Below are 27,065 nucleotides of genomic sequence, written 5' to 3'. Positions count from 1 at the left end.
TTTCACCTTAACTTTGACTCCTTCACAAAACACATGGAGAAACCACTATGAAGGCCTTCTGCAATTGAGGATACCAAGATATCAGAGGGGTGGTACTCATGTTTGTGCACATAGCCCTCATCTCATTGTCACGGCAATGGAAATTATACATTTGCCTATTATTCCATACAAATTAATTTTGCTCTTAGCAGGAGTAAATGTCAAGGAAGTTGTCTGTCTGCTCACATGTGTAAGGCATTCACAGTAAAAATACAAGCTGGACAACAGTGACATCAATTTAGATAATTCAACAGGGAAGCAAATTCCGGTCCCTGCTCTCCCAACTCCCAGAAGGGACCCAATTCTGGTCTCCATTCATGCTTGCCCCTTTCACAAGGACCCTCTCCTCTCTCTTACCCATGCAATGCATGAGACAGTGCTGCCAGGAGTCAAGCTTTCCGTGGACTCACTTGTACTGTGCCATCCAGGAACAGACTTCCTATGCACCAGGTTGCAACACCATTTGGCCTTGCCACTCCTCTGCCTGGGCAGCTGGGCCAAATTTGAGTGGCGTTGTGACCCCGTACACCAAGTCACAAAACCACTCACTGAAATTTGGCCTGTCTACCCTTTCAGGAATGGGGGCAGCCTGCAGCAGAACCAGTCTCTGGGCAACCTAACCAGTGCAGCTAGCCTGTAGTAGGCTGCCTGATTGACTACACTGCCGTACTAGTGAAGAGTCAGCAGCAACACTTTGGTGGTTGCTCAAAGTTCTCAGGGCTTGATAGTACCTGCTCCTGCCTTGCCTGACTCCAGGTGACCTGGCTCTGATTCCTGACTTTGGCTCTGATCCTTAGCTCTGGCATCTGGTCTCTGACTCCAGCTCTGGGCTTGGGCTCCTATTCCTGGCTACTGACTCCTGTTCCAAACACTGGGCACACCCTCAGTATGTATGGAGGGGTGACGAGGGCAAATTTCAGTGGCATTGCAACCACGCACCCATGGTGATGCCATGGAGTGCTCTAGTAGCAGCCATACTGATTTAGTATGGGACCACTGCTTAAAAGTGGTTGGGCCATGCCTCCCTTGGCTCCACAGCCTATGGAACTTTGAGCAAGTGCAAAACTTTGTAGGAGAGAGTGGAGAGACTATTCCCCCTCCCCCCCATAATACTTCTTCACTGATGCCATTGCTGGACAATAACAATGATAACTGGCATTAATGTGCTCTTGTTTTTGAGCCATTTACATGAGTCCAGAAGCTGGTTCACTTTGATATTTAATAAACTAACAAACTATTAAGTTTAAAAACATAAATAATTGATATAGTCTAGTAAACTAATATATGACTTTATTGTTCAGTGTGGACATTACTATTGAATAGTAATAAATAAAAATATCACAAACTTAAATAATAAAGAATCCAGTAAAATCAGCCAAATAAATTAAACTGTTACTCTAGAAAAGATAATGTCTCAAATACATGGAAAGAAAAACAAACAAAAAGTTATTACATTTGTTCTTGTGTTTGGAAGTATATAAATGTATAATGGAAGAAGTGATTTAATTTTTTTTTGGCATACCAATGTTTTGAGACTTCCTTTTGTTGAACTTATATAGTGTGTGAATAGTGTGTGTATATTTATATATGGTAGATATGCTATATTATATTTTATTACACTTCTTAACCCAAATAGCCAATATTTGAGATCTTGTGAGGTGTTTCCATTTGGAAGATAAATTGATAGGTATTTATTTTATGCAATCTTGTTTATTCACAAAGAATGTACACAAAGTCATGTTTCCTTCAGTGTAGTAGGAATAAAACAGAAGACAGTTTATTTGGTCACAGTTCCATGCATATTACCAGTCAGAACTCTACCCAAGAGCTCTTTCTCTTAATTTTTCTCAGGATAATGCTACAAGTGCTTCTTTGATGTCTCTGGGGCTTCCTTGCTGCCTTCTCAGGGCTTGGCTACACTTGCAGATGTGCAGTGCTGGGAGTTACAGCTGTCTTCGTACAGCTGTGTAGGGAAAGCGCTGGAGTGTGGCCACACTGACAGCTACCAGCGCTGCAGTGTGGCCACATTTGCAGCATTTGCAGCGGTGTTGGGAGTGGTGCATTATGAGCAGCTATCCCAGCATTCAAGTGGCTGCAACGGTGCTTTTCAAAAGAGGGGGGGGTGGAGTGTGACAGGGAGCGTGGGGGAGAGAGAGAGAGAGAGAGAGAGAGAGTGGATTTTTGGAGCTGACACTGTGTCAGCTCCCTGCCTTGCAAATTCTGACCATTTCCCCGATGCTTCATTCACTCTTAAATGCAAACAGACAGCAGACCAGATAAGCAGCTGCTCCGACAGACTCCCTTTCCCTCCCTCCCCCTCTCCGCCGTACTGTTTCTCTCCTCAAGCAAACACTAGCTGTAGACATTCAGCCCCCTGCCTGCCTCATTCACAGCAAACAGGAGCTGTGTTTGTTTTTTAGATAAGCAGCTCCGGGAGCCCCGAGTTCACAACAAAACAAAGAGAGGCATCATAACAAAACAACAAGTTCTTTAGTTAAAAGCATTATGGGAAAATTCTGCTGGAGGCCAATTACAGCGCTTTTGGTGGCCACACTGGTGGAGCAGCGCTGCATCACCAGCGCTGCAATAGTTATACCCAAGGCAGAGCAGGAGTACAGCCAGGAAGATGCAGCACTGTATGTGCCTTGCAAGTGTGGACGGTGTGTAAGTTGCAGCGCTGTAAACCCACCACCAGCGCTGCAACTCTCCAGTGTAGCCAAGCCCTCAATTTGCTTCTGTTGCTTCTCTCACACTCAAACACTACCTATCCCACCTGCATTTGTCTTCAGCCCCCATTTAAACCCTTCCATCCACATAGCTCAAATTACTAACCATTCTGGCATATGACCTGTGTTTTGGGTGGTGGTTCCTATTGTTTCAGCTATTTATTCCACAAAGGAGCTTAATTGCTCGTTTTTACCTTCCTCTGAATAGAAGACAACAGTTATGTCTGCCGGCTTCAATGAGATTTCACCCAACCCCCCAGCATAACATTATATTTCTGGTTGTAGAATCCTCTACTCTTTTCCCTATTAGCCTTGTAAAACATATATAACAATCTTGAACTGGGAAAAAAGAACACGACTCTCAGCCCACACTAAAATGTTAAATCAGAAAGTTCCATCATGCAGTGATTTTTAAAATAAACATATATATTTGAGGACTAGGCAGCTTCTGGCTTGAACTTGCTGTCCAAGAAAGTTAAATCCATAATGTTTTGAACTCTTGATTTAGGCTTTTTAAATGGAAATGCCGGTTAAAAGTGTGTAACTATAGTGTGTACACGTTTGTCTCCTAAATTTCACAACAGAAAGAAAGAAAGGTGGATTGGGAAGGAGAAAGAGGGTAGGATAAAACATGGCAATAAAATCAAGAAATCGTTCTTTTTTTAAATTATATATATAGACACCCAAACTGTGAATACAAAACTATAAATCATCTTTAAATTTCAGTCACATTAACTAACTACCCAAGGTTTGATTGCATGAGCTGTAGTGTCACCACATCCATTCAGTGTAATTCAAATCTTTAAATGTAATAGATGCATTTTCCCTTTCTTTTCATTAATCTTATTCCTTTACCTCTACTTTCTACCTTTTCCCTTTTCTTGTTATGCTATTTCCCGCCCCTCCACCTTTGATTGTCTTTCTTTCTCTTTCCTTACATTCCTTCCTTCCTCCATATTTGCATTGCACTTCTGCACTTCAGTGCTGACTCATCATCACCACTTGCAAAAGCCCTGCCTACTCCAGACATCTGACTGATGACTTCCCTGATGGGAGGAGCAAAGCTTTAAGGACAGAATTAATGTTGTGGAACAGCATTGCACTGACAGCAGTGTTCATATACTTTTTAATTGATGAGTGAGAATGTGGAAAGTTATGCAGCAACTTAAGAATCACCACATTCTTGGTGTTCCACTGACCATACTGAACCAGTGGAAGGAACATTCACTGAACAATGACATCTTCTCCTGAGAAGCTAGAATCTATCAGTGTTTCTGAATGAATTATGCATTCAATGTTTGGAAATTCAAAGACCAGAATGGTTTAATAGACTAAACTTTGTTACTAAATTATTTTATTTATAAATTAATGCTGAGGACTCTTTGCAGATGAAAATCATCTAATAAATGCTATATACTTATTAATATTTTTTATAAAACAAAAACCCAATCTTGATTCATTAAAAACATTGATTTCAATATGTGCAGGATAAGGATCTAAAGACTTTATTATTCTGAACTGAAAAAAACCTGTCCTCTCTAACTGATTAATGTCATATTAAATTATTAGAATTAAAGGTAAAATGTCAGGTTAAAATTATATAATTAATTATTTTTATAATATTACTGCATCTTAAACTATTACATCTGAAAGACTAAAATCCTATGACGTTTTAAAAAATTTGGATAAGTTTATTTTTTCACTTTCATGTTCTAATGCACTAGAACAGGGGTAGGCAACCTATGGCACATGTGCCAAAGGTGGCACGCAAGCTGCTTTTCAGTGGCACTCACATTGGCTGGGTCCTAGCCACCGGTCCAGGGGGCTCTGCGTTTTAATTTAATTTTAAATGAAGCTTCTTAAACATTTTAAAAACCTTATTTACTTTACATACAACAATAGTTATATATTATAGACATAGAAAGAGACCTCCTAAAAACTTTAAAATGTATTACTGGCATGCAAAACCTTAAATCAGAGTGAATAAATGAAGACTCGACACACCACTTCTGAAAGGTTGCCGACCCCTGCACTAGAATAATATTTTTATGTCTTGGTTGTAAAAACTTCAGTAAATGTTTATTTTTAAAAAAAGTTTCCATCACAACTTTAATAAATCACAGAAACACTTCAGTTGTTGTTAGTTTTGTAAAAGCTTGTTTTTACAGAATTTAAATTCTGGGTCAAATTTGTCCTACCAGTAAAACATTGGGTCCACTTCAATACTCCATACTGAGGTAAAAACAAAGCAAAATACAATACAAGGCTCCCACTGACTTTGACTTCATTGTGTGATTTTTTGTTATTTTTTGGCAAAATGAATATGGAATCATGCTCCTAATGGACACAACTGAAACGTATTTGGAGGTATTTCATTGTTCTGAGGCCACAGAACTTACGTCTTTGCTACAGTACTGTGCTCTAGAGCAGTGGTTCTCAAACTAGGGTTGCCGCTTGTTCAGCGAAAGCCCCTCGTGGGCCAGGCCGGTTTGTTTACCTGCCACGTCCGCATGTTCGGCTGATTGCACCTCCCACTGGCCACGGTTCGCCGCTCCAGGCCAATGAAGGCTACAGGCAGTGATGGGCTGCCAAAATATTAACAACCGGTCCCCTCCTCCCCCCCCGGGGGGGGGTCGTGCCCCATCCAACCCCTCATGTTCCTTGACACACACCCCTGGGACCCCTGACCCATCCCCCCTTCCCTGTCCCCTGACTGCCTCTTGCCGCCCCAACCAACCCCTCCTCTCATTCTTGATGGCCCCCCAGGACCCCTACCCCATCCAGGCTCTATCCAACACGCCCTCCCTGCTCCCCTTACCTTGCTGCCTGGAGATGGGTGCCCAGCTGGGCTGGGGCTGGGGCCCGGACGCTGGGGCAGGAGCCGAGCCCCCGCTGCGCCCCGCCCGGACCCCGGACCGGCAGGAGCCCCCGCCGCGCCCCGCTGCGCCACCCGGACCGGCAGGAGGCCCTGCCCCGCCCCGCCGTGCGCCGCCCAGACCCCGGACCGGCAGGAGGCCCCGCCGCGCGCTGCCCGGACCCCGGACCGGCAGGAGGTCCCGCCGCGCCGCCCGGACCGGCAGGAGGCTCTGCCCCGCCCTGCCGCGCGCCGCCTGGACCGGCAGGAGGCCCTGCCCCGCCCCGCCCCGCCGCCCGGACCCCGGACCGGCAGGAGGCCCCGCCGCGCACCGCCCGGACCCCGGACCGGCAGGAGGCCCCGCCCCGCCGCCTGGACCCCGGACCGGCGGCAGGAGCCCCCGCTGCGTGCCGCCTGGACCCCGGACCGGCGGCAGGAGCCCCCGCTGCGTGCCGCCTGGACCCCAGACCGGCAGCAGGAGCCCCCACCGCGTGCCGCCTGGACCCCGGACCGGCGGCAGGAGCCCCCACCGCGCGCCGCCCAGACCGGCAGGAGCCCCCGCCGTGCGCCGCCCGGACTCCGGGGTGGCAGGAGCCCCCGCCGCGCCCCGCCTCGCTGCCCGGACCCCGGACCGGCGGCAGGAGCCCCCGCCGTGCCCCGCCGCGCCACCCGGACCCCGGGGCGGCAGGAGCCCCCGCCGCGCGCCGCCCGGACCCCGGGGCGGCAGGAGCCCCCGCCGCGGAGCCCGGGGCAGGAGCCGAGCCAGGCCGCGCCGCGGAGCTGCACTTCCCCTCCCCAGCTTACCTGCCTGCCTGCCTGCCTGCTGCTTGTTCAGGCTTCCCGCGAACATCTGATTCGCGGGAAGCAGGGCAGGGGGAGGAGAAAGGGGGCGGAGCAGGAGAGCTTGGGCCGGAGCTTTTGTTAAATTTAGCAGCCCTTATAGAACTGGTTGTCCTGGAACAACCGGTTCTAAAATGGCTGCTAAATTTAACAACTGGATCGCGCGAACCAGTGCGAACCGGCTCAAGCTCACCACTGGCTACAGGAAGCAGCACGGGTCTAGTGGGAGCCGCGATCGGTCGAACCTGCGGACGCGGCAGGTAAACAAACCGGCCTGGCCCACCAGGGGCTTTCCCTGAACAAGCAGTGGCCCTAGTTTGTGAACCACTGCTCTAGAGTATGACCTTTCATTACAAAAAACCAAAACACTCCTAGTTCCTATGTTTGTGGTTATAACCTGAAAAATAGGAAACAAGTGTAAAGTGATGCCATGTCCTCTATCAGTGTCAGCAGAGTCCTGAAACAATGGCTCTGACAGATGTGATTTGTTCCAATCATCTCAGCTGGGGCCATGTGAATTCCACAATTCTGTGGCTCTGTAATTTGGCATTTTCTCACGTTGTCATGAATTTTTTGCATTTTTGCCACTGAATTCACTATTTTTCCAGTCCCCTGACATTTTATTTTATCTTTTCTCTGTTCTGCCTGAAGCTGTTTTCCCTTCTCACAGAAGTGAACTCAGTTACAACACATGTCCTTGCTCTGTTGCATGTAGCCAGGCAGCTGGGTGTCAGGGAGTCAAAGTTGGAGTTCAACTTGCAGCCAACAACCAAGGGAAGCACTCGGTGTAGGCCTGTGAGCTAGGTAGCCTGGAGAACAGTGTAGCAACTGAGGGAGATAAATTGCTAAAGCCACCTTCAATCCCCTCTCATTCCCTGGCACAAATGGGGGACATAGGCTCTGAGCTGTGTTGCCTGGACAGTACCATGCAATCCAAAGTGGAGCCAACCACCTGTAGAACATAGTGGGAAAAAATCATGATTTGATAGAGTTTAAAACCAGAAGGGACCCATTAGTTCATCTAGTCTGCTGCCTGTACACCAGGGGTCCCCAACCCCCGGTCCACAAACCGGGCCGCGAACCGACCCAGTGGACCTCCCGCAGGCGTGTCTGCGGGAGGTCTACCCGAGCCGCGGGACAAGCGCTCCCTCCGCAGTCATGCCTGCGGGAGGTCCGCTGCTCCCGGGGCTCCGGTGGACCTCCGGCAGGCATGACTGCGGACGGTTCGCTGGTCGCGCGGCTCAGCTGGACCGCCCGCAGGCACGCCTGCGGGAGGTCCACCGGCTCCGGTTGAGCTGCCGCAGGCATGCCTGCGGGCGGTCCAGCTGAGCCGCGCGACCAGCGAACCGTCTGCAGTCATGCCTGCGGCAGCTCAACCGGAACCGGTGGACCTCCCGCAGGCACGCCTGCGGGCGGTCCAGCTGAGCCGCGGGACGAGCGCTCCCTCCGCAGGCATGACCGGTCCCTGGTCCTGAAAAGGTTGGGGACCCCTGCTGTACACCACAGTTTCTGGTTTTGATTTGAAGACATCAAGAGATTGAGAATCTACTACTTTCTTTGTCAGTTTGTTCCAGTGGTTAATCACGCTCTCTGTTAAAAATTTGTTCCTAACTTCTAATTCAAATCTGTCTGGCTTCAGCTTCCAATGGTAGATTCTTGTTGTACCTTTCTCCACTAGATTAAAGAGCCCTTTAGTACCCAATATTTTCTCCCTGTGAAGGCACTTACACACTGTAATCAAGTCCTGTATCTTCTTTTCAATAAGCTAAACAGACTAAGTGCTCTAATTGTCTCACTGCAAAGCATTTTCTCCAGCCCTGGAATGATTTCTGCAGCTCTTTTCTACACCCAGCTCTCCAGTGTTTCAACATTCTTTTAAAAATGTGGACCGCAGAACTGTATGCAATGTTCCAGTAGCAGACTCATCAATGATGTACACATCACCACCTTACTCCTACTCACCACTCCCGTTTATACAACCAAGGATCCCATTAGCCCTTCTTGCACACTGTCACACTCAGGTTCAGTTGCTTGTCCACTATGACCCCTAAATTGTTTTCAGAGTACCGGTAATTTCTTTCCAGGATACAGTGCCCCATTCTGTACATATGGCTTGTATTTCTTGGTCCTAGATGTATAACTTTGCACTGTGCTTTATTAACACATTTTGTTTGAGTGCCCCCAGGTTATTCAGTAATCCAGATGGCTCTGTACAACTGCCTTGTCCTCATCATTATTTACTACTCTGTGGGTCATCCACAAGTTTTATTTATATTTACTTCCAGATCGTTGATGAAAATGTTGAATAGCATCAGGCCTAGTACGGATCCTTGTGGAACCTCACTAGAAACCCCCGCCCCCCCTTTGATGATAATTTCCCACTGATAACTGTTTGAGATCTTGAGGTCAGACAGTTCTTAATCTATTTAACATGTGCTCTATTGATAGTGTATAGTGCTCTTTTTTTTAACGAGAATGTTGTGCAGTACTAAGTCAAAAGTCTATTACATCTACACAATTACCTTTATCAATTAACTTTATAATAAAATTAAAGAATGAAATCACAATTGTTTGACAAGACCTACTTTTAATAAATTAATGATGACACTGACTGGCATTAATTGTATTGCTATCCTCCAATTCTTTATCGAATTAATCCTGTATCAGCTTTTGCCTTAGTTTGTGTGGGGTTGATGTCAGGCTAGTCCAGGGGTCGGCAACCTTTCAGAAGTGGGGTGCCGAGTCTTCATTTATTCACTCTAATTTAAGGTTTTGCGTGCCGGTAATACATTTTAACATTTTTAGAAGATCTCTTTCTATAAGTATATAATATATAACTAAACTATTGTTATATGTAAAGTAAATAAGGTTTTAAAAATGTTTAAGAAACTTCATTTAAAATTAAATTAAAATGCAGAGTCCCCCGGACCAGTGGCCAGGACCCAGGCAGTGTGAGTGCCACTGAAAATCAGCTCGCGTGCCGCCTTCGTCACGCATGCCATAGGTTGCCTACCCCTGGGCTAGTCATCTGGGTCTTCTTGTTAACCTTTCTTGAATATTGGCACAGTATTAACACTCTTCCAATCTTGTGGAATTCCCCTTATTAAAAATTAACATAGGTGGGCCAGCAATCTGCTCAGCCAATTTTTAAATCTCTTGATGCAAGTTATCTGGGCCTGCTGATTAAAGAATATTTATCCCTAGTAGATGTGGTCTAATATCCTCCTAAGTTACTAATGGACTGGTGCCCAAACTGGAGGGGGCTCAGCTTCATCTCCCGTTGGAGGCCAATGGGCCAGCAGTGGGGATGACCCAGTGCTGAGGCTGAAGGGGGGCTCACGCACCACCCCAGTGCTTTACAGCATTATTCTATCTGTATGATAAAAAAACGAAAGAAATATACCTGAAGAAACATACCTCCCCTTAAGTGAGTGTGTGAGGCTTTGAGATATAAGGTAAGTCTTTCCCTACTCTCCAAATAAAGACTTAGGATATTTGGAGACAGCAGTTCTGACTGAAGGACTTTATATGGGTCCAGATAGTTACATGTCCCCCATTTCTATAATATAGTAGCCCCTCAAGATATTAATTTATCCTCTCAACAGTCCTGTGAAAGAGAAAAAATATTCTCCATGTTTTACAGCAGAGGAACTAAGATACAGAGAGGTTAAATAACCTAAGGTCAGTTGACGGGGCTGCGGGGGTCTCTGGGTGAGGAAGGCTCCCCCCACGAGGACGGGGTTGGAGGGCACCCCTGGGTGTGGGGGCTCCCCCCATGTGTGGGGCTGCGGGGAGGTGCTCGGTTTGCAGGCGCACAGCTTGGCCCGGCCCTGTGAGGAGGAGGCCGCTGCCCCGGACTACAGCTCCCGTGGTGCCCCGCGGCGGAGCGGAAGGGTCCCGCTGGCCGCGGCGCGGGGGTAGCTGCTCTATCCGGGGCCTTGGCGCTTCTCTTCCTTTCGCGCCGGCTGCCGCTGTGGAGCGGCGGGTCCATGTGCGCATCGAGTGGCGCTGCCCTGCCCTCCGCCTCCCCGCGCGCCGCCCGCCCCGGCCAGGCCATGGACCCCAACACCATCATCGAGGCCCTGCGGGGCACCATGGACCCGGCCCTGCGGGAAGCCGCCGAGAGGCAGCTCAATGAGGTGAGGGCGCAGCGGGGCCTGGGCTGGAGCAGGAGCCCGGCCGCCGGCAGGACAGGCGCGGGGCCTGGCCCGGAGGAGGAGGCGGAGGAGCTCAGCTCCCGGGGCCGCAGCGGGGAGGCCTGAGGGGCCGCCGGCGGGGGCAGCGGGGCAGGACTCGGCCGGGGAGTGCTGGCGGGATCCCCGGGGATGGGAAGAGCCCGCCCAGAGTGGGGGTCGAGGAGGCCGGGGCTGGGGAGTCTCCGTCCGTCAGCCGGAGTAGGAGGGGAGTAGCCCGGGGGAAGCGGCGGCGGCGGCGGGGGGGCCCGCTGGGGAAGCCATGTGGAGGGGGAGGCGGCGGCATGGAGAGGTCTGTGCTGGAGGGGCCGGGGAAAGGCCCCGGCAGTGCAATGCCTCGCTTGATGTCGTGCTGCCTTCCTGCTCCGTCAGCATTGTCCTCAGCTACCTGCCAGCCAGCCCCCGACGTGGGTCTCTGCCGCCGCTTGGGCTGAGCGCCCGGGTCAGCCCGCTGCTTGTCCCATTAGGAGCAATGACTCGGACAAGTCCGGGTTCCATGAGCTTCTGTAAAGTGTTGGTCGTGAGTCTGGGGAAAGGAAACCACGCTGAATTATTTCCTAATTAAAATAGTCTTTGATATCACTTTCGGGTGTAGTTAATCCGCATAATGTTGAATTGAAGTTTTGGGAGAGGGGGAGGAAGGGGTGTAACAAACTGCCACAAAATGTTGTGTTCAGCTGGTGGCAGAAAGCACCCCATTCTGCAGGCCAAGAAATGCACAGTTCCTCTAATATCAGCAGTAAATTCTCCCCATTGTCTTTTCTGAACACCAGTAAACAATTTGTTTGACAATGTAGGTTGGTGATCTTTATGGCTCCGAGGGTCTGCATTTGGGACTTGGTTTGTGGCCATCTGTATGAATGTCTAAAGACATCTCCCTCTAAATTTGAGAACTAGTAAGGAAAATTAAAAGGTGGAACTCCATTGCTTTGTGACTTAAATGCCACAGCTAGCATTTATTTTAAAAAGAATGTTTCAGATACAATTCTAGTAGCTTGAAACTTTTAAATAACATTTAATCAGTTGTTTTTGACCCTCATAATCAATAGATGCAGCAGCTTTGTTTTGCATGCAGTTGGAATATATAAAACTTATTTACATAAGTGCCAACAGTGTAAATTTATGTGCTCAATAGAATCATAGAAGATTAGGGTTGGAAGGGGCCTCAGAAGGTCATCTAGTCCAACCCTCCCTGCTCAAAACAGGACCAGTCCCCAGACAGATTTTCACCCCAGTTCCCTAAATGGCCCCCTCAAGGATTGAACTCTCAACCCTGGGTTTAGCAGGCCAGTGCTCAAACCACTGAGCTATCCCTCCCTTCTTAACACAGTTCAAGAACTTGTGATAATACAGCAGGACACAGATTACTTTCTCCACAGGTGTGTGGTAGTTGAAGTCTCCCATCACCACCAAGACCTGTGCTTTGGATGATTTTTGTTTATTTAAAAAAAGCCTCATCCACCTCTTCTTCCTGGTTCGGTGGTCTGTAGTAAACCCCTACCATCACACTTTCTTTTACCCCTTTTATCCTTACCCAGAATCTTTCAACAGGTCTGCTCCCCACATCTGTCTCAACCTCAGCACAAGTGTATACAGGAGCGGTGCCAGGTTTTCTGGCGCCCTAGGCAGAATTCGGGGGGCAGCATTTTTCTGAAGACAAGGTTCCTGCTCTAGAAGCTTGCATTCTCTACATGTGTATGTCTGATGGAGGATGGGATGCAATGAAAATAGTATGCATTATTTCCATGGCTTGTTTTTAAAAAAAAGTTTAGGTGACTTGTTTCAGTCCACCTAACTTGCTAACATACTTCCGTGCCAGAGGGATGGAGACTAGGACTTGTAGACCTTTTGGAAGAATTGCATTTTAAGGGTTGATGTGAAGATAGTGGTGTCACAGGGTAGACTTGGTGAGGGACTGGGCTGCCTTCTGTTCTATGTATTTGATGTGTATTAATCTTCAGTTCAAATTTATTCTTTAATTTATCTTTGAGTAAAAGTAATACAGAAAAACACACAAATTGGATAAAATTAATATAATATTATACACAAGTAAATCATATATGGTAATTCAGTTCAGATCTACTTGTACTGATATTTGCCGCAGGGTCCAAATTGTTGAACATTCAGGAAACTTTTAGATCCTCTGGTAGTGGGGGACTCCAGGTAACAGACTAATACTATTGATTGAGAAATCATGCTGACCATCAACTAACTGACTTTGTTCACTTTGAAGCATGATGGCCTACCATACCGTATACAAGCGTCTCTGTAAAATCCAAATATCCCAGTTATTTTGAAATCCTCGATCATTACTGCACCAACATATAAATACAGGCTCATTGACAACTGAGAGAATTTTCCTGGTTAAATGTCATTATGTTAAGTCCTGATCCTACAAGCACTTATGCATGTGCTTAAGTTTACTTATATGAATGGTCTCTTTCTTATCTGAATAGTCAATTATGCATCTGTTTGTAGGTTTAGGGCCTTAATTTGTAACCTTTACTCAAGTTGATGTTTTCTGCTCTGTAATGGACCTCCCTTTCTGCTGCAAAGATTAAACTGCTTCTAGCACTTGAATGATACAGTGCAAGTGGCCAGCAGCTCACATGCTTTTTAGTTTAATAATTCTTCTTGGCTGTCATATTTCTCTTACTCTGCTTTGGCTGAAATGGTTCTGATGGACTGATATGAGACTTTTTCTTTCTATAGAAAACTTGAGAATTGCTCTTCCTCTTTCCTTTTAAGAGGCTACTTCTGATTTTACCTTCTGACAAGGGGAAGCAGTTTTCAGCAAGAGAATAAAGAATGAATTGACAGTCATAATTATTGTGAGAGCCAAATGTTTTTACCAGTGCTCATCCTGTTCTTGATATGCAATATATAAGAAGGTATATGTACATAATTGCATAACCAGCAAATACATTATTTGAATATGATATAACAAACATTTTATGAGACTTCTTTCTGAAGGAGGGAATGTCATCAGAGTAGGGGACTGAGATGCAAATTTCTGGATTCTTCCACACTTTGCTACTGAATGTTTGACCTTAGACAAGTCATTTAATTTCCTCTTGACTTTAATATGACTTACTTCATTTATTTTTATTTTTATTTTATTTTGTGAGTCAGGGATTGGCTGATTGCAGATCTCAAAGCACTTTACAGAGTTTGAAAGATGTTCTGTAAATGCAGAGAACTCTGAGGGTTCTAATCTGTTTCTCTTTCTTAGTCAATATTTGTGACACTTCTAGGGGAGATCAACTATTGACTATGATGCCACCAGTAACCTGTTCCCCTGTCCTCCCCGCCCAGCTCTTCATCTCATTGAGTGCTAACTGTTATCTCAGTATCTTAGCAAAATAGAAACCTAGATCATAACCAGCTGTCTGAGGTTCAGTATGGGCAAAACAGAGGTAGTGCTTGTTGATAGAGGAGAGGGGAAACACTTAGAAGAACTGGTAGAGTTCTTTTATCACTTCTTCATTAGAGGGCATCTGTCCCAAGTTATCAAGATGGTGTGCAACCTGGGTGGGTCCCAATAGATTTATCTTAGCAACCTCCCATCCAGCCAAGAAGCAGAGTAACTACATTCTGCAGGGACACTTAGGTTCTACTTGGAACCTTACCCTTCAAGTAAGCATATCAGAAAGGAGGAGGATGTGCTATATTCCCAACTGGGGCAATTTTGTACATTGAATATGGTATATAAAAAGAGCTCAGATACTACAGTGATCTGAAATGCATATGAAAATAAGGTGTTGTAAGAAAGCAACTATGGGAAGACAGTCGGTTGTATGCCCCTACCTTCTAAACTCACAACAGTCACTATTTTGGTAGCTGGTGTTCTCTGGCATGTTCTTCATTGTGATTCCGAAGAATGGTGATGGTTTACTACTTGACTCTGTCTGACGTAACATTACAAGCTAATCTTACCCAATAAGACACAAGAATAACTCAAATGCAGGTGTTATCATTAAAATTACCCGTTCAAATAATAGTCATACAACTTTTTTGTATGAGAACTTTCAAAAAATTACTGATTGCAATGCTACATAGCGTTACGTAACCCCAGTAACCTTTTGTTTTCCTTTAAAAAATAATATCTGAGTTTGTTGGGGAAAGTTATTAATCTTTGTGCTCTAGTGAAGCCACTCCTTTCAAAAGTCAGGCATAATCTGACATCTCCTTGGTCTGAAATATAATATGTAGAGTACTGTACAATATTGAAGACTGGTCACCAAAGCATACCCTCAGCCTGACAAAATAAATCAGTGTAAGTCAGTTGAGTAGCATTAATCTCCTGTTTTACACACCCGTAAATGCCTAGATGCTGAAATAATTGTTTAAATAAAATTCTTGAACCTAGACTGACTAGTGAAAGCTTTGGAGTAAAATGCATAATTTTCACAGACAATCCTTCCTTTGATCCAAAGATCTCCAAATGCTGAACCCAAACATTAATTAAACTTTTTGGCATTCTAAAGTAGGGTAAGTAGTAGTAGTCCCCATTTTTCAGAGGGAGGGATAGCTCAGTGGTTTGAGCATTGGCCTGCTAAACCCAGGGTTATGAGTTCAATCCTTGAGGAGACCACTTAGGGATCTGGGGCAAAAACTGGTCTCCAATTATTACCTTTAGATGGGTAAACTAAAATGGTTTTAAGTAATTTGTCCACCATTGTCATGCAGCTAATCAGTAGTAAAGCCAAGAATAGAGCAAAGGAGTCCTGGCTATGTGCCATTTTCAAACCACTAAGTCATGCTTTCTCAAGTGGCTTACTATTATAAGGTGCACTTGCTTCTTAGTAGCAGCAAAGAATCCTGTGGCACCTTATAGACTAACAGACGTTTTGCAGCATGAGCTTTAGTGGCACCTTATAGACTAACAGACGTTTTGCAGCATGAGCTTTCGTGGGTGAATACCCACTTCTATTCACCCACGAAAGCTCATGCTGCAAAACGTCTGTTAGTCTATAAGGTGCCACAGGATTCTTTGCTGCTTCTACAGAACCAGACTAACACGGCTACCCCTCTGATACTTGCTTCTTAGTAACCATCACATTTCCCCACTACTCAAAAACCATCTTTCTAAAAGGACTTTATCATCTTTGCCTTCCTTCCCTGGTATACATTTCGGTGTACAATTTTTAAGAGGAAAAAAATCCTAATATTTATACTCTTGTCTAAGATTTTTCTGTACTTAAAACTTATATTGACACAGCCGTGTCAGTCAGGGGTGTGAAAAAAACACTTCCCTGATCATCATCAGCTATGCTGACAAAACTTCCAGTGCAGATGAAGCTATGCTGATAGAAGAGTGCTTCATAGATGTGGTGTTCCTACACCGACTGAGAAAATATGTATGCAACATCTGCACTAAGGGGCTGTGCTGGTATTGGCTTACTAGTGTAGATTTAGCCTAAGAGGAGGAATGGGAGAGATTAGCTTGTGAAAAAGAAAGTTTGAAAATACTGTTGCAGGCAGAGTCAACACCTGAAATCCCCTTATGGACAGGAGAGGGCCAGAAGGCTGTCTTCACTCGGGGATGGGGTCGGGGCATAGTTGTGGTCTTAACCTCAGTTTGCTATTTCAAGTTAACTAATACTAGATAAAATCCTTGTGAAGACAAGGCATCTTGTAGTTTCCATGTGAGTTATCAGGTGGAGTAAAAGACAGTGGAGTTGGCTAACTTGAGTTAAGGCTTTGTCTACATTAGCACTCTTGTAAGGGATGTGGTAAACAACACCCCCTCCGACTGACATAAGTTTCACTGGCAAAAGTGCTGGTGTGGACAGAGCCTCCCCTGCTGACATAGCTAACGCTGGTCATTGGGAGTGGTTTAATTATCCCAGCAGGAGAGCAGCTACATGGGAGAACTTACAGCAGCACAGTTGTAGTGGTACAGCTGTGCTGCTGTAAGGTTTGTGGTGTAGACATAGCTTTAGACTGTACTTTTTTTCTTACAAAACAGGCTTCTGTACCTGCAGACTATTCTGATGAGTTAGGGCTGCAGTGGCTTGGTTGGCAAGATCTGATGTGAATGTATGCTCTCTTTACAATATACAGTGTTACTGTAGCTGTGTCCGTCCTAGGATATTAGAGAAACAAGGTGGGTGAGGTAATATCTTTTATTGGGCCATCTTCTCTCACCCACAGAAGTTGGTCCAGTAAAAGATATTACCTCACCTACCTCATGCTTGAATAGGTGTCCCGACACTGCTGCTTAGTAATGTTGCATATCTTACACTTTTTGTATGTAGCAAACAGTAACTTCACAAGAGAGACTAGATGGATACAACCAACTTGTGAAAAGATGAAATCGGAATGGCTTCAGCATCTTTTTAATGGCCAACTGAATTCTTCACCCTAATGTAATAATGTCTTGCTGTTTAAGGCTACCATTTCTGGATTGGTGAAGATAATTTTTTTATTTTATTTTTGTTAATTTTTTAAAAACATCAGTGTTCAGTGATGTGTTTATCTTGCTTGGAAAAGGTAAATAAAGAATTCAGTGTTAGAATACTTTGTAAAGCTATGCTGAACTTTAAACAAACCCTGCATCTCATTGTAAAATAGTTTACTTGCTCAACTAGTGGTAGAGACCATATAGATATGAAATAAACAGACATTTTTAGTGGTTTATATTTATTTGATTTTGACCTATTATGCAAATTATTCATCTGATGTTTATTAAAATGTGTGCTACCCTGGAAGAATATTTGTTTTTTTGTTTACATAACTTGTGGTTCCATTTTAGCCAAGTATAATAAGTATTTTATTTTTAAAAACAGTCTTTTGGTTTGCTGCTTTGACTGTAACAATTTTGGAAAAATACCATATGCAGTATGGCTTTTATGATAGCCTAAAATTTTCATGCTCCAAGGGAGAACAAGAAAGTTTGTTACCTGTCTAGAAAAAATGAGATAAAGTTGTTGGGGGTTATCATTTAATATTCAGTTTTTCATAAAATATATTTTGGTATGAACTATATCCATTAAAGTTACATTTATCTTGTGGGAAAAGAAGCCTTTTCTCTGTACTTACCTATTTGAAGTGATTTGCTTTCTATTATGTTAATTTCAGATTGAATTTTATAGGTGAGATTATATAGCACGTTACAGTTTTGTGTTTGTAATATAATTGAACATGTATGACTGTATCAAGTAGGCAAGCACAGATCTAGTGAATCAACTTTCTGAAATGTTCATGAAGATGTGTAGGCTCTGGAAAACTGATGCTAACAAACAGTGGGGTAACATCTGTGATCTGATAGAAAGCATTCCTCAGCTAGTAAGGCTGAATGGCAAAGATTGCTCAGGGGAAAAGTCCCTGAATTCTTTGGCTCTTAGACAACAAAGTCATACCAGTGACACAGCATGTTGGAGTGGGGAAAGAGCAGTAGGTCAGCCTGGCTATTAAGTGCTGTATTACTTGGTAGAAAAGGACGGGCTTTTATTACCAGAAATTCTGCTGCAATTAAACATAATTGTAATTCTAACTTCATTAAATTTTGTACATATTAAAATAATGTATGTAAACAAGGAATATTAGAGCATGATAATACTAATTTGTCTACATTTTGCTGATGCCAATGACTTAGACTTAAGAATTTCTCCTGTTCTCTATAAAATTTGAGCATTAAGTAGAAACACTTTTGGAAGCCTGCAGTCTGTTGTTTTTCATTCCTGTCTTGGGTGATGTTAACTACTTGTGGAATATTTTATACCTATATCTGGTATTTCTGAAGGCTGTGGTAAATGGAGATATATAGAAACAAAATATTCTAAATTCAAACAATTGCCATAAGGGGGAATAAATAAACATTCATGCATTCAGGCTATTACTGTTTGAATGTGAAATATTCTGAAAGTCAGATTTAATTTATGCCTGAACTTCCTCTCATTATTTTAAGTTCTCATTCCCAATTTACCTCTTATGTTCTCAGATATTCCAGCTCATCCTGGGCATTCAAAACAAAAGAAGTCAATGGCTGTATAAAACAAGTGCTTAAAACACAGAGCTTTTTTTAGCTCTTGTGTCAGTGAACAGGGACCTGGAATGCTGGGACACAGCCATTTGTTAGAGAATAAAAATACAGTAGGAGCTTAGAGATGGCTGCAACAGCAAGTCTGTCCAAAAACTTTTATGCTGTGATCACAATGACTACCTCCAATATATGGTTCTAATCTTAGTTATAGTATGTAAGGCCACTTGTATGAAAATCAATGAAGTATTCAGGTGCAACAGAATGATCCATTAGAATTAATGAGTTTTTTAGTTTTGTTGGTTTGCCTCAGACAATTAGGATATGTCTGCAGTTCAAGTTGGAGACATGTTCATGCTAGCTGTTATTCAGTTCACATGCTAAAAACAAGAGTGTAGCCTGAGCAGTGGGATGGGCTAGCTATCCCCAAGTACCTGCCTAGAGTCTTAGCTGGGCACATACTTGGGGTAGCTAGCCCCTTGTGCTGCCATGGCTACATTCTATTTTTCATGCATTTGCTGGATGAGAGCCTGCCTGAGTGTGTCTCCTTGAGCTGGGAATCTCACCCCAATGTAGTCAAACCCTGAGGGTGAAATCCAGCCCCTGTTGACATTGCAAAATTCTCATTGACTTTGGGCTTGTCTACACTTACATTTTATAGCACTCTAACTTGCTGGCTTGGGGGTGAAAAATCACCCCCCTGAGCGCAGCAAGTCTGAGTGCTTTAAAGCACTAGTGTAAACAGGCTCTGAGCGCTGGGAGCATCCCCTCGCAGAGGTGGATTACCAGGAGCGCTGGGAGAGCTCTCTCCCAGTGCTCACAAGCAACCACACTTGCAGTTCAAAGCGCTGCCGTGACAGCGTTCCCGTGACAGCGTTTTTAAGTTTCCAGTGTAGCCATGCCCTTTGAAGTCAATTTCATCAGGCTCAGCTCTTGTTGAAGACAATGGAAAGACTTCAGTGAGTGCTCAATCAGCATCTTAAATGTTTGAATGCACTTGTTTGAAGGCTGTTTCTTTAATAAAGTAATGGAAAGCAAGGGGGAAACTTACTTGACTTCTGAGGCCTAAATTTTCGTTGGATCTACCAAAATGAGTCCGATTAAGGCTTAGCTGCATATGTATTGATGATAATTATGCAATGATGCTCAACATTTTTCACACTGGAACCTACCTTCAATTTAGTAGTATGGGAAAGATTGGGTTGTTGTTAAGCACATCTTGAGAGCCCAAATTTGATATAAAATGTAAATATTGATGTGTATCTGTGTGTGAATGTAGTGCTCATTAATTGCATAGATTAGGAGAACAACTTGCGTCTTTCATGCAAAGCCTATCTCGCTACTGTGCTACTAGTGCAGCTACTTCAAGAATGAGCCTCTACTCTGCTAAAGGGAATACATTAAATTAAAATTAAGGCCACTTTAGTTGTGAATAAGTGTCCGCACGGGTTTAATTTAGTTTAACTGAATTAAATTAATGCCTTTAGTTCAGATTAATTTTTGGAATATTGTCCCCATCCCCTGATAGTCACCTTATCACTTTCAGAGACTGTGATGATTCTCAGGGGACCCAGGACTTTGAGCCACCTTGTTACCCTCTGCCTCCAGGCTAATTCTGAAGAACATTACAAATGATTTCAGATTTCTGTGTTTTTTTGTTTTGGTGTGTCCATAGCAAGTGACTTGGGTAACTCAAGTCACCTTTTACATAGATGGCATCATCTTGTGCACAGGCTAGCTTTTAAATAAAAAAATATTCTCACTGAACTCCCAGTTAGGAAAATCCTTAATCATATGCCCAACTTTAAGTAGTCCATTGACTTTAAAGTTAGTCGTGTGCTGCATTACCTTGCTGAATTGGTGCCTAATGCATGAGTCCCTGCAATTGAAACACATTACAAGAAAAGTACTTCAATTACATCCATTTCCACAAGTGCAGTGACTAGAAAAATCTTAAACAGGTATAGAAATTAATGTAATCAGATGATTAAACAAAACACAACCTTTTTGGAATATAAACTAATATGCTTCATTTGATGACAAGCTCCACATCTTTAGGACACTGAGCTATGGAGAGGTAGGGGGCCATAGACCCTTAAACTCTGCAGTGTCTGTTATTCCCAGTTACTTGTTCCTGCCTTGTCTTTCCTCTGCTCCTGTATCTTGAACCCCTGGAATCTGTAGGAATAATGATTCCAGTGCACTTTGTTTAAAAAGAAAAAGAAAAAAATGGACACTTGAGCTGTATATAGTGGAGGCATTCTTTCTGTGGACTTCCACAGTCTGATGCATATCGCATGTAGATTTTGTGACCCAGTGCTTAGAATGTGCATGCATAAATGTGTATTTTTTAAAATCTCCAACAAAAAACCTTGTTAACTTCCAGTTAAGTTTTCTTCTTACTATTGTTTAAAATGAAGGTGTTTAAAGTTAAAAATAAATAAAAAAAAATCAGAACTCAAACTATTAAAAAGTATGGAATTGACTAGGAAAGGCAAGTTGTATGAATATTCAAATATATGAACAAGTGTAAATGAATTTGTATCTAGAGCATTTAGGAGATGTTTCTTTATGAAACTTGTCTAGAGAGAATGCCACAACTGGATAAACCAATCTGTTGATGTTGTAAATGCTTATAAGAAGCATTCATGCTGTTACTGATTATTTGATCAAAGAACAAAGAATAGTTGGTCCTGCTAAGTGTGTTTTTCTTGATGGCTTGTTTATCTTGTAGAGGAGCTGGAAAATATTGATAAATATGATAAAATTTATCATTTTATATTCTATTGTAACAAGAGGCATTCTTTCATTTTGTAATGTCCTAGGTCAGGGGTCGGCAACCTTTCAAAAGCAGTGTGCAGAATCTTCATTTATTCACTCTAATTTAAGGTTTCGCATGCCAGTAATAAATTTTAACGTTTTTAGAAGGTCTCTTTCTATAAGTCTATAATATATAACTAAACTATTGTTGTATGTAAAGTAAATAAGGTTTTTAAAATGTTTAAGAAGCTTCATTTAAAATAAAATTAAAATTCAGAGCCCCCTGGACTGGTGGCCAGGACCCGAGCAGTGTGAGTGCCACTGAAAATCAGCTCATGTGCCGCCTTTGGCATCCGTGCCATAGGTTGCCTACTCCTGTCCTAGGTAATGCCCTTTTAATGATCTTGAAGATGTTCATATTTTCTTTGCTTCATATAGGATGTAGCAAAGTGCATAATGTGTAGGTAACAAACATTTTCCTATAAAATGTAGGTGTTATGTTGCTCGTTCCCAGGTGCACATCATCGATACCTGTGTACTGAAAAGCAGGTAAAGCCACTATATTGACTTATGTTGTGCAAAGACAAGCAAGAAAGCAACATTTCACAAGTGGATAAAGGACAAAATCAAGGAAGAAATGTTTTCAAGTTGTAACAGGGTATTATAAATAAAGCCTTATATATTGTGCAGGTTTAAGTCAAGGTCACTTCCTCTCAGGGAATTTTCTTCTTTTAGTCTTTTCCAGTTTTTCATGCTGGGGTTAGGGGCATATAGATTGCTGTCATATTTTTTAACTAGGCTAATAATATTGAGAACGCATACAACATTTTCTTGTAGGTAAAGTTAATCAGTGTAGTGAAGAAAACTATTCGTTTGAGGAGACTTATTGTGCATATTCTGCCAATTTTTTTTACATTGCTGATGTTACTCTGTTTAGGCCTCCATGCAGAAGCCAAGGTTCTGTAAGTTTGCCATTGTGCAGTGTACTCTGATGTTGATAATACAATTTGTTTATGTTACAGAAGGCCATATTTATTGGTAGTGAGGTAAAAGGGAATCACCAGTCAGTTGTGGTAAGAGAATGTAGTGCTTAGTTTAATCTGAGCAGTTTGCAACTCTATTATTAGTCTATCATGAATTCATGCCTTGATGAATCATCCATGTCTCAATGTAAAGGGAAGTCATTTGACATCCAGTGCCCAGTGTCAGCATTGCTTAAGAAGATAAAACTTTGGACTTGTTGGAAAAATTGTTCCATGAATTTTAACATGCACTTACATGCAGTAAGACAAGAAAATTGCCTTCATTTCTCCTTGCGTGTATCTTAAATTACATTATTCATCTCCTTTACTTAGGAAAGAGCTAACTTATCAGTTTCCTTTTTCTGAGAGCAATTATAGCTCACATAGTCTGATATTAATAGACTAAAGTCTTATTGTTCACTATTTGCGCTGTAGATGTTCACACACTTTATCTAAACCTTTAGGATATCATGTTTTAAAACATTTTTAATGGAGGGTGATTTTATATAATGTTAGATATTCAAATCTTTCTTTAAACATGGCAGCAGATTAGGTTAAATAAAGGTCTATAAACAAAGGCTCTGTCTAAATACAAACACATATCTTTAAAAATATGTTTTAGTCTGGTTCAAATTTGTGTGTACTCATAGCCTCAGGTCACAGTAGCAGATCAATGAATGATGAATGTTGGACGAAATCTGAGAATACTATGATGTTAGAAAATATGTACAGCCTGGCATCTCCAAATGCTAAAAAGATCAAATAATGACTTACCACCACCATTCCATGTGGTCTTAATTCAGAATGCCAAGTTGTTATTTAATTACACAGTGTAGTTGTAGCTGTGTTGTCATGCTGTAATATATTTGTCCTAAACGGGATAATTTGTTCTGTGGTAAAGACATCTGATTACAGAAATCTGTTTCAGACACGGGGGGGGGGGGAGGGGGAATGTAGTCTTCACTAAAGAATAAGAATTTTCCCCCCACCATGTGATCTTTTGAATACATCAGACTCAAGGGGTTTGAAGGCTTTCATTTGTCATTTGATATTGCAACATAATTGCTGATGTTATAATGTTTGCATCACATGGTACTCAGACATTTTTGAAAATGTATTTACTTGGAGTATCCTGAAGCTTCAAAGTTTTATTTGCAAGACATGATTGGTTTCCAATATTATTTTTTGACATCTGACTTATTTGGTTTTGTCTTCTGCTTTGCAGGCTCACAAGTCAGTGAACTTTGTTTCAACTCTGCTTCAGATCACTATGTCAGAGCAACTGGATTTACCAGTGAGACAGGCAGGCAAGTTTTCTTTTTCTTTATACTCGGAATGTTTACACACTGTATACACATTACATACAAAAAAATGAAAATGACATTAAGGTTGCAAAGTCAAGCGTTCAAAAGCTAGGCCTTGTCTACACTACAAGACTATTTCGAATCAACTTAGTTCGAATTTGTGGATTCGACCTTATGAAGTCGAATTTGTGTATCCATACTAAATACACTAATTCGAATTTCTGAGTCCACATTCACGGGGCCAGCGTCGACTTTGGAAGCGGTGCACTGTGGGAAGCTATCCCACAGTTCCCGCAGTCCCCGCTGCCCATTGGAATGCTGGGTAGAGCCCCAATGCCTGCTGGGGGGAGAAATGTGTCGAGGGTGGTTTTGGGTAAGTGTCGTCATTGAACCGTCAATCACAACCTCCCTCCCTCCCTCCTTGAAAGCGCCTGCGGGCAATCTGTTCGTGCACTTTTCTGGTCAGTGACAGCACGGACGCCACAGCACTGCAAGCATGGAGCCCGCTGCGATCATCGCCGTTTTCTCCTCCTCGCACTTTATCGTCCACCTCTTCCACAGTCAGCTGATGAGAAATTGGGCTACTTTTCAATGGTGCTGCAAGCACTGGGGGACCATAGGGGACGTTTTGCAAACATCAACGTCGGGTGGCCGGGCAAGGTTCATGATGCGTGTGTTTTCAGGAACTGTGGGCTGCTCAGCAGGAAGGTAGTTTCCTTCAGGACCACGAAATAACTGTTGTGGATGAGCAGATTCCTAAAGTCATCCTCGGGGACCCAGCCTGCCCGCTAATGCACTTGCTCATGAAGCCCTATACAGGCCCCTGGGACAGCGACAAGGAACTCTTCAAATACCAGCGAGCAGCGTGACCTGTGACTGTTCATTTTCTTTACAGAGAAACTGAACCTGCCCCTGTTTCTTTACCCACTGACTGTTGACTCTCCTCTTCGGTTACATACCCCGTTCACCCCGTTTCCCCCACTTCCAACACACATGTAAAAATAAAATACATGTCCCATTGTTACTGAAGAAAGGTTTCTTTATTCATGACTTTGCGTTAAAGGGTTGAAACTGGGAGGCAGACTGTGCTGGGTAGGGTGTGCGGTGATGTAAAGACCGCCTCTAAACTCAAGGAATGACAGGCTCCTGCTCCTAGAGCGGTCCGCAGTGCCGGAATGCTTCTTTCAACGGAGCCTGCCATCCCTCTTTATGGAATTCTGTGTGCGGGGGGATATGTGACCTTGTGGCGGAGGAGTACGGATACAGATTCCTCTGCTGCGTGACTCAGCGGTCCAGGACAAGGACCGCTGTATAAGATCTGTAACCGCCCTCCCCCACTACAAAGTCACATCCCCCCCGCCCACACAGAACCTGGAAACCACCTTCCATACCGACCATGGTGCCTACTGACTGCACTGTGTGTGTGACCCGCTGCTGATCCTGCCCCCGTGTCTGTACCCTGGGAAAGGTGACTGTCCTATGCAATTAACAACCCCCTTCCCCACGCCCCCCATTCAAACACAGTCTTCTTTGAAAAAACATGACGGAAACAGTAATCAACAGCAAAGTATTTTTATTACTTAAGTAGACACTTAGGGGATGGAACTGGGATTGGGACTTGTGTGAGTCCGGAAGAGAACGACTTCTGCAAATGTAGGGTATGAGAGCTTTTGGGTACTTGAGCACTCTGCTGGGGTGCAGTGACAGTTTACACGGCCTCTGGCGCCCCTCCTTCTGGTTATTTTGGGTGAGGGGGGTATGGGACTTTGTGGCGGGGGAGGGCGGTTGCAGATACACTGCAGGGGGGCTCTGTCCTCCTGCGGTCCTGCAGAACATCCACAAGGCGCCTGAGCGTGTCCGTTTGCTCCCTCACTAGTCCAAACATTGTTTGAGTCGCCTGCTTGTCTTCCTCACGCCACCTCTCCTCCCGTTCGCTGTGTGAGCGCTGGTACAGAGAGACGGTCTCCCTCCACTGGCTCTGCTGGTCCGCCTCGGCTAGGTAGCAGCCCATACGTTCCTCGAACATCTTGTCCCTTGTCTTTTTCTTTCTCCGCCTAATCTTTGCCAGCCTCTGCGAGGGGGATGCTGTGGCAGGTCTGGAGACAGTGGAAGCTGTGAGATGGGAAACAGGGAGTGAATTCCTTGCAAAAATACATTTTTGCGAACAATTAACTGAGTCTAGGCTGTCTCTGTGAATTCTGGGTTGAGACCCCTGTGCCTGCTGGGGCACAAATAATTTTCGCGGTGGATTCTGGGTAAATGTCGCCAGTCATTCCTTCCTCCGGGAAAGCAACGGCAGACAATCATTTCAAGCCCGTTTTCCCAGAATTGCCCTGGCATACGCCATAGCGTGGCAACCATGGACACTGTTTTGCCTTTTGTGTATGTCACCGTATGTGTACTAGATGCCGCTGACAGAGGCGGTCCAGCAGCGCTACACAGCAGCATGCTTTTGCTTTTGCATGACAGCAGAGATGGTTACCAGCCATATTGTACCATCTACCATGCCATAAATTGGTAATAAGATGGTAATAAGATGGGCATGGTTACCTGTCCTTTTGCACTGCACCATTTGGTGCTGTCATAAGTGCCCCTGGCCGAGCAGCCAGGGGCACAAAAGCAAAAATTGGGAATGACTCCCTGAGTCAATCCCTCCTTTTTGGTATCTAAAAATAGAATCAGTCCTGCCTAGATTATGGGCAAGTGTACTAGAGAACCACTGTATCATAGAACCAGATAGCACAGCTGCTCTGTGTCCGATCCTGCATAAATTTGGAGCTGTATGCTATTCACAGGGGGTGCTCCTGCAACAACACCACCTGTTCATTCCGGCCTTCCCACAGCCTTCCTGGGCTACCATACCATTGTCCCACCACTTGTGTGATGAAGTAATAAAGAATGCAGGAATAAGACACAGTGACTTGTTTGTGAGAAATGAGTGGAAGGAAGCCTCCAGCTGCAATGATAGTCCAGGCAGGACATTAATTACTGTGGATGAAGGAGCCCATCATCCCTCTGCTAGTCCAGGGGCAATTCAATCTTTTCTTTACACAGGAAGGGTGGGGGCTGATGGAGCTCAGCCCCCTGTTGCAATGATGAGGACGGTTACCAGCCATACTGCACCATCTACCATGAAAATTTAAGGCCAGGCGCCCTTGATCGACCTCACATATGCTAGTACGCATGGTTACCAGTCCTTTTGCACTGCCCCATGTGCCAATAGGCTGATGATGAGGACGGATACCAGCCATATTGCACCATCAGCCATCCATAGCGTGGGGGGAGCAAGGATGTTGGTGTTGAGTGCTGCACCATCGCGTCTATCTGCAGCATTCAGTAAAGA

The 27,065-nt window shown here is 44.1% G+C and overlaps 1 protein-coding gene across 1 annotated transcript in view; it reads left to right on the top strand.

The window, feature by feature from the left end:
* The first annotated feature begins 10,428 nt into the window (after nt 1-10,428).
* Nucleotides 10,429-27,065, top strand: part of IPO7 (importin 7) — a 55,068-nt gene continuing 38,431 nt past the window's right edge. Inside the window, exons 1-2 of the mRNA XM_045015392.1 lie at nt 10,429-10,598; nt 23,644-23,725. Of these exons, the coding sequence (XP_044871327.1) occupies nt 10,449-10,598; nt 23,644-23,725 (232 nt within the window). The 5' untranslated portion in view covers nt 10,429-10,448. The remainder of the gene's footprint in view (nt 10,599-23,643; nt 23,726-27,065) is intronic.

Source organism: Mauremys mutica, chromosome 4 (genome assembly GCF_020497125.1).
Source record: "Mauremys mutica isolate MM-2020 ecotype Southern chromosome 4, ASM2049712v1, whole genome shotgun sequence".
NCBI lineage: Eukaryota > Metazoa > Chordata > Testudines > Geoemydidae > Mauremys > Mauremys mutica.
The sequence above is the reverse complement of the archived record's forward strand: the minus strand, read 5'-3'. Positions and strand labels throughout refer to the sequence as shown.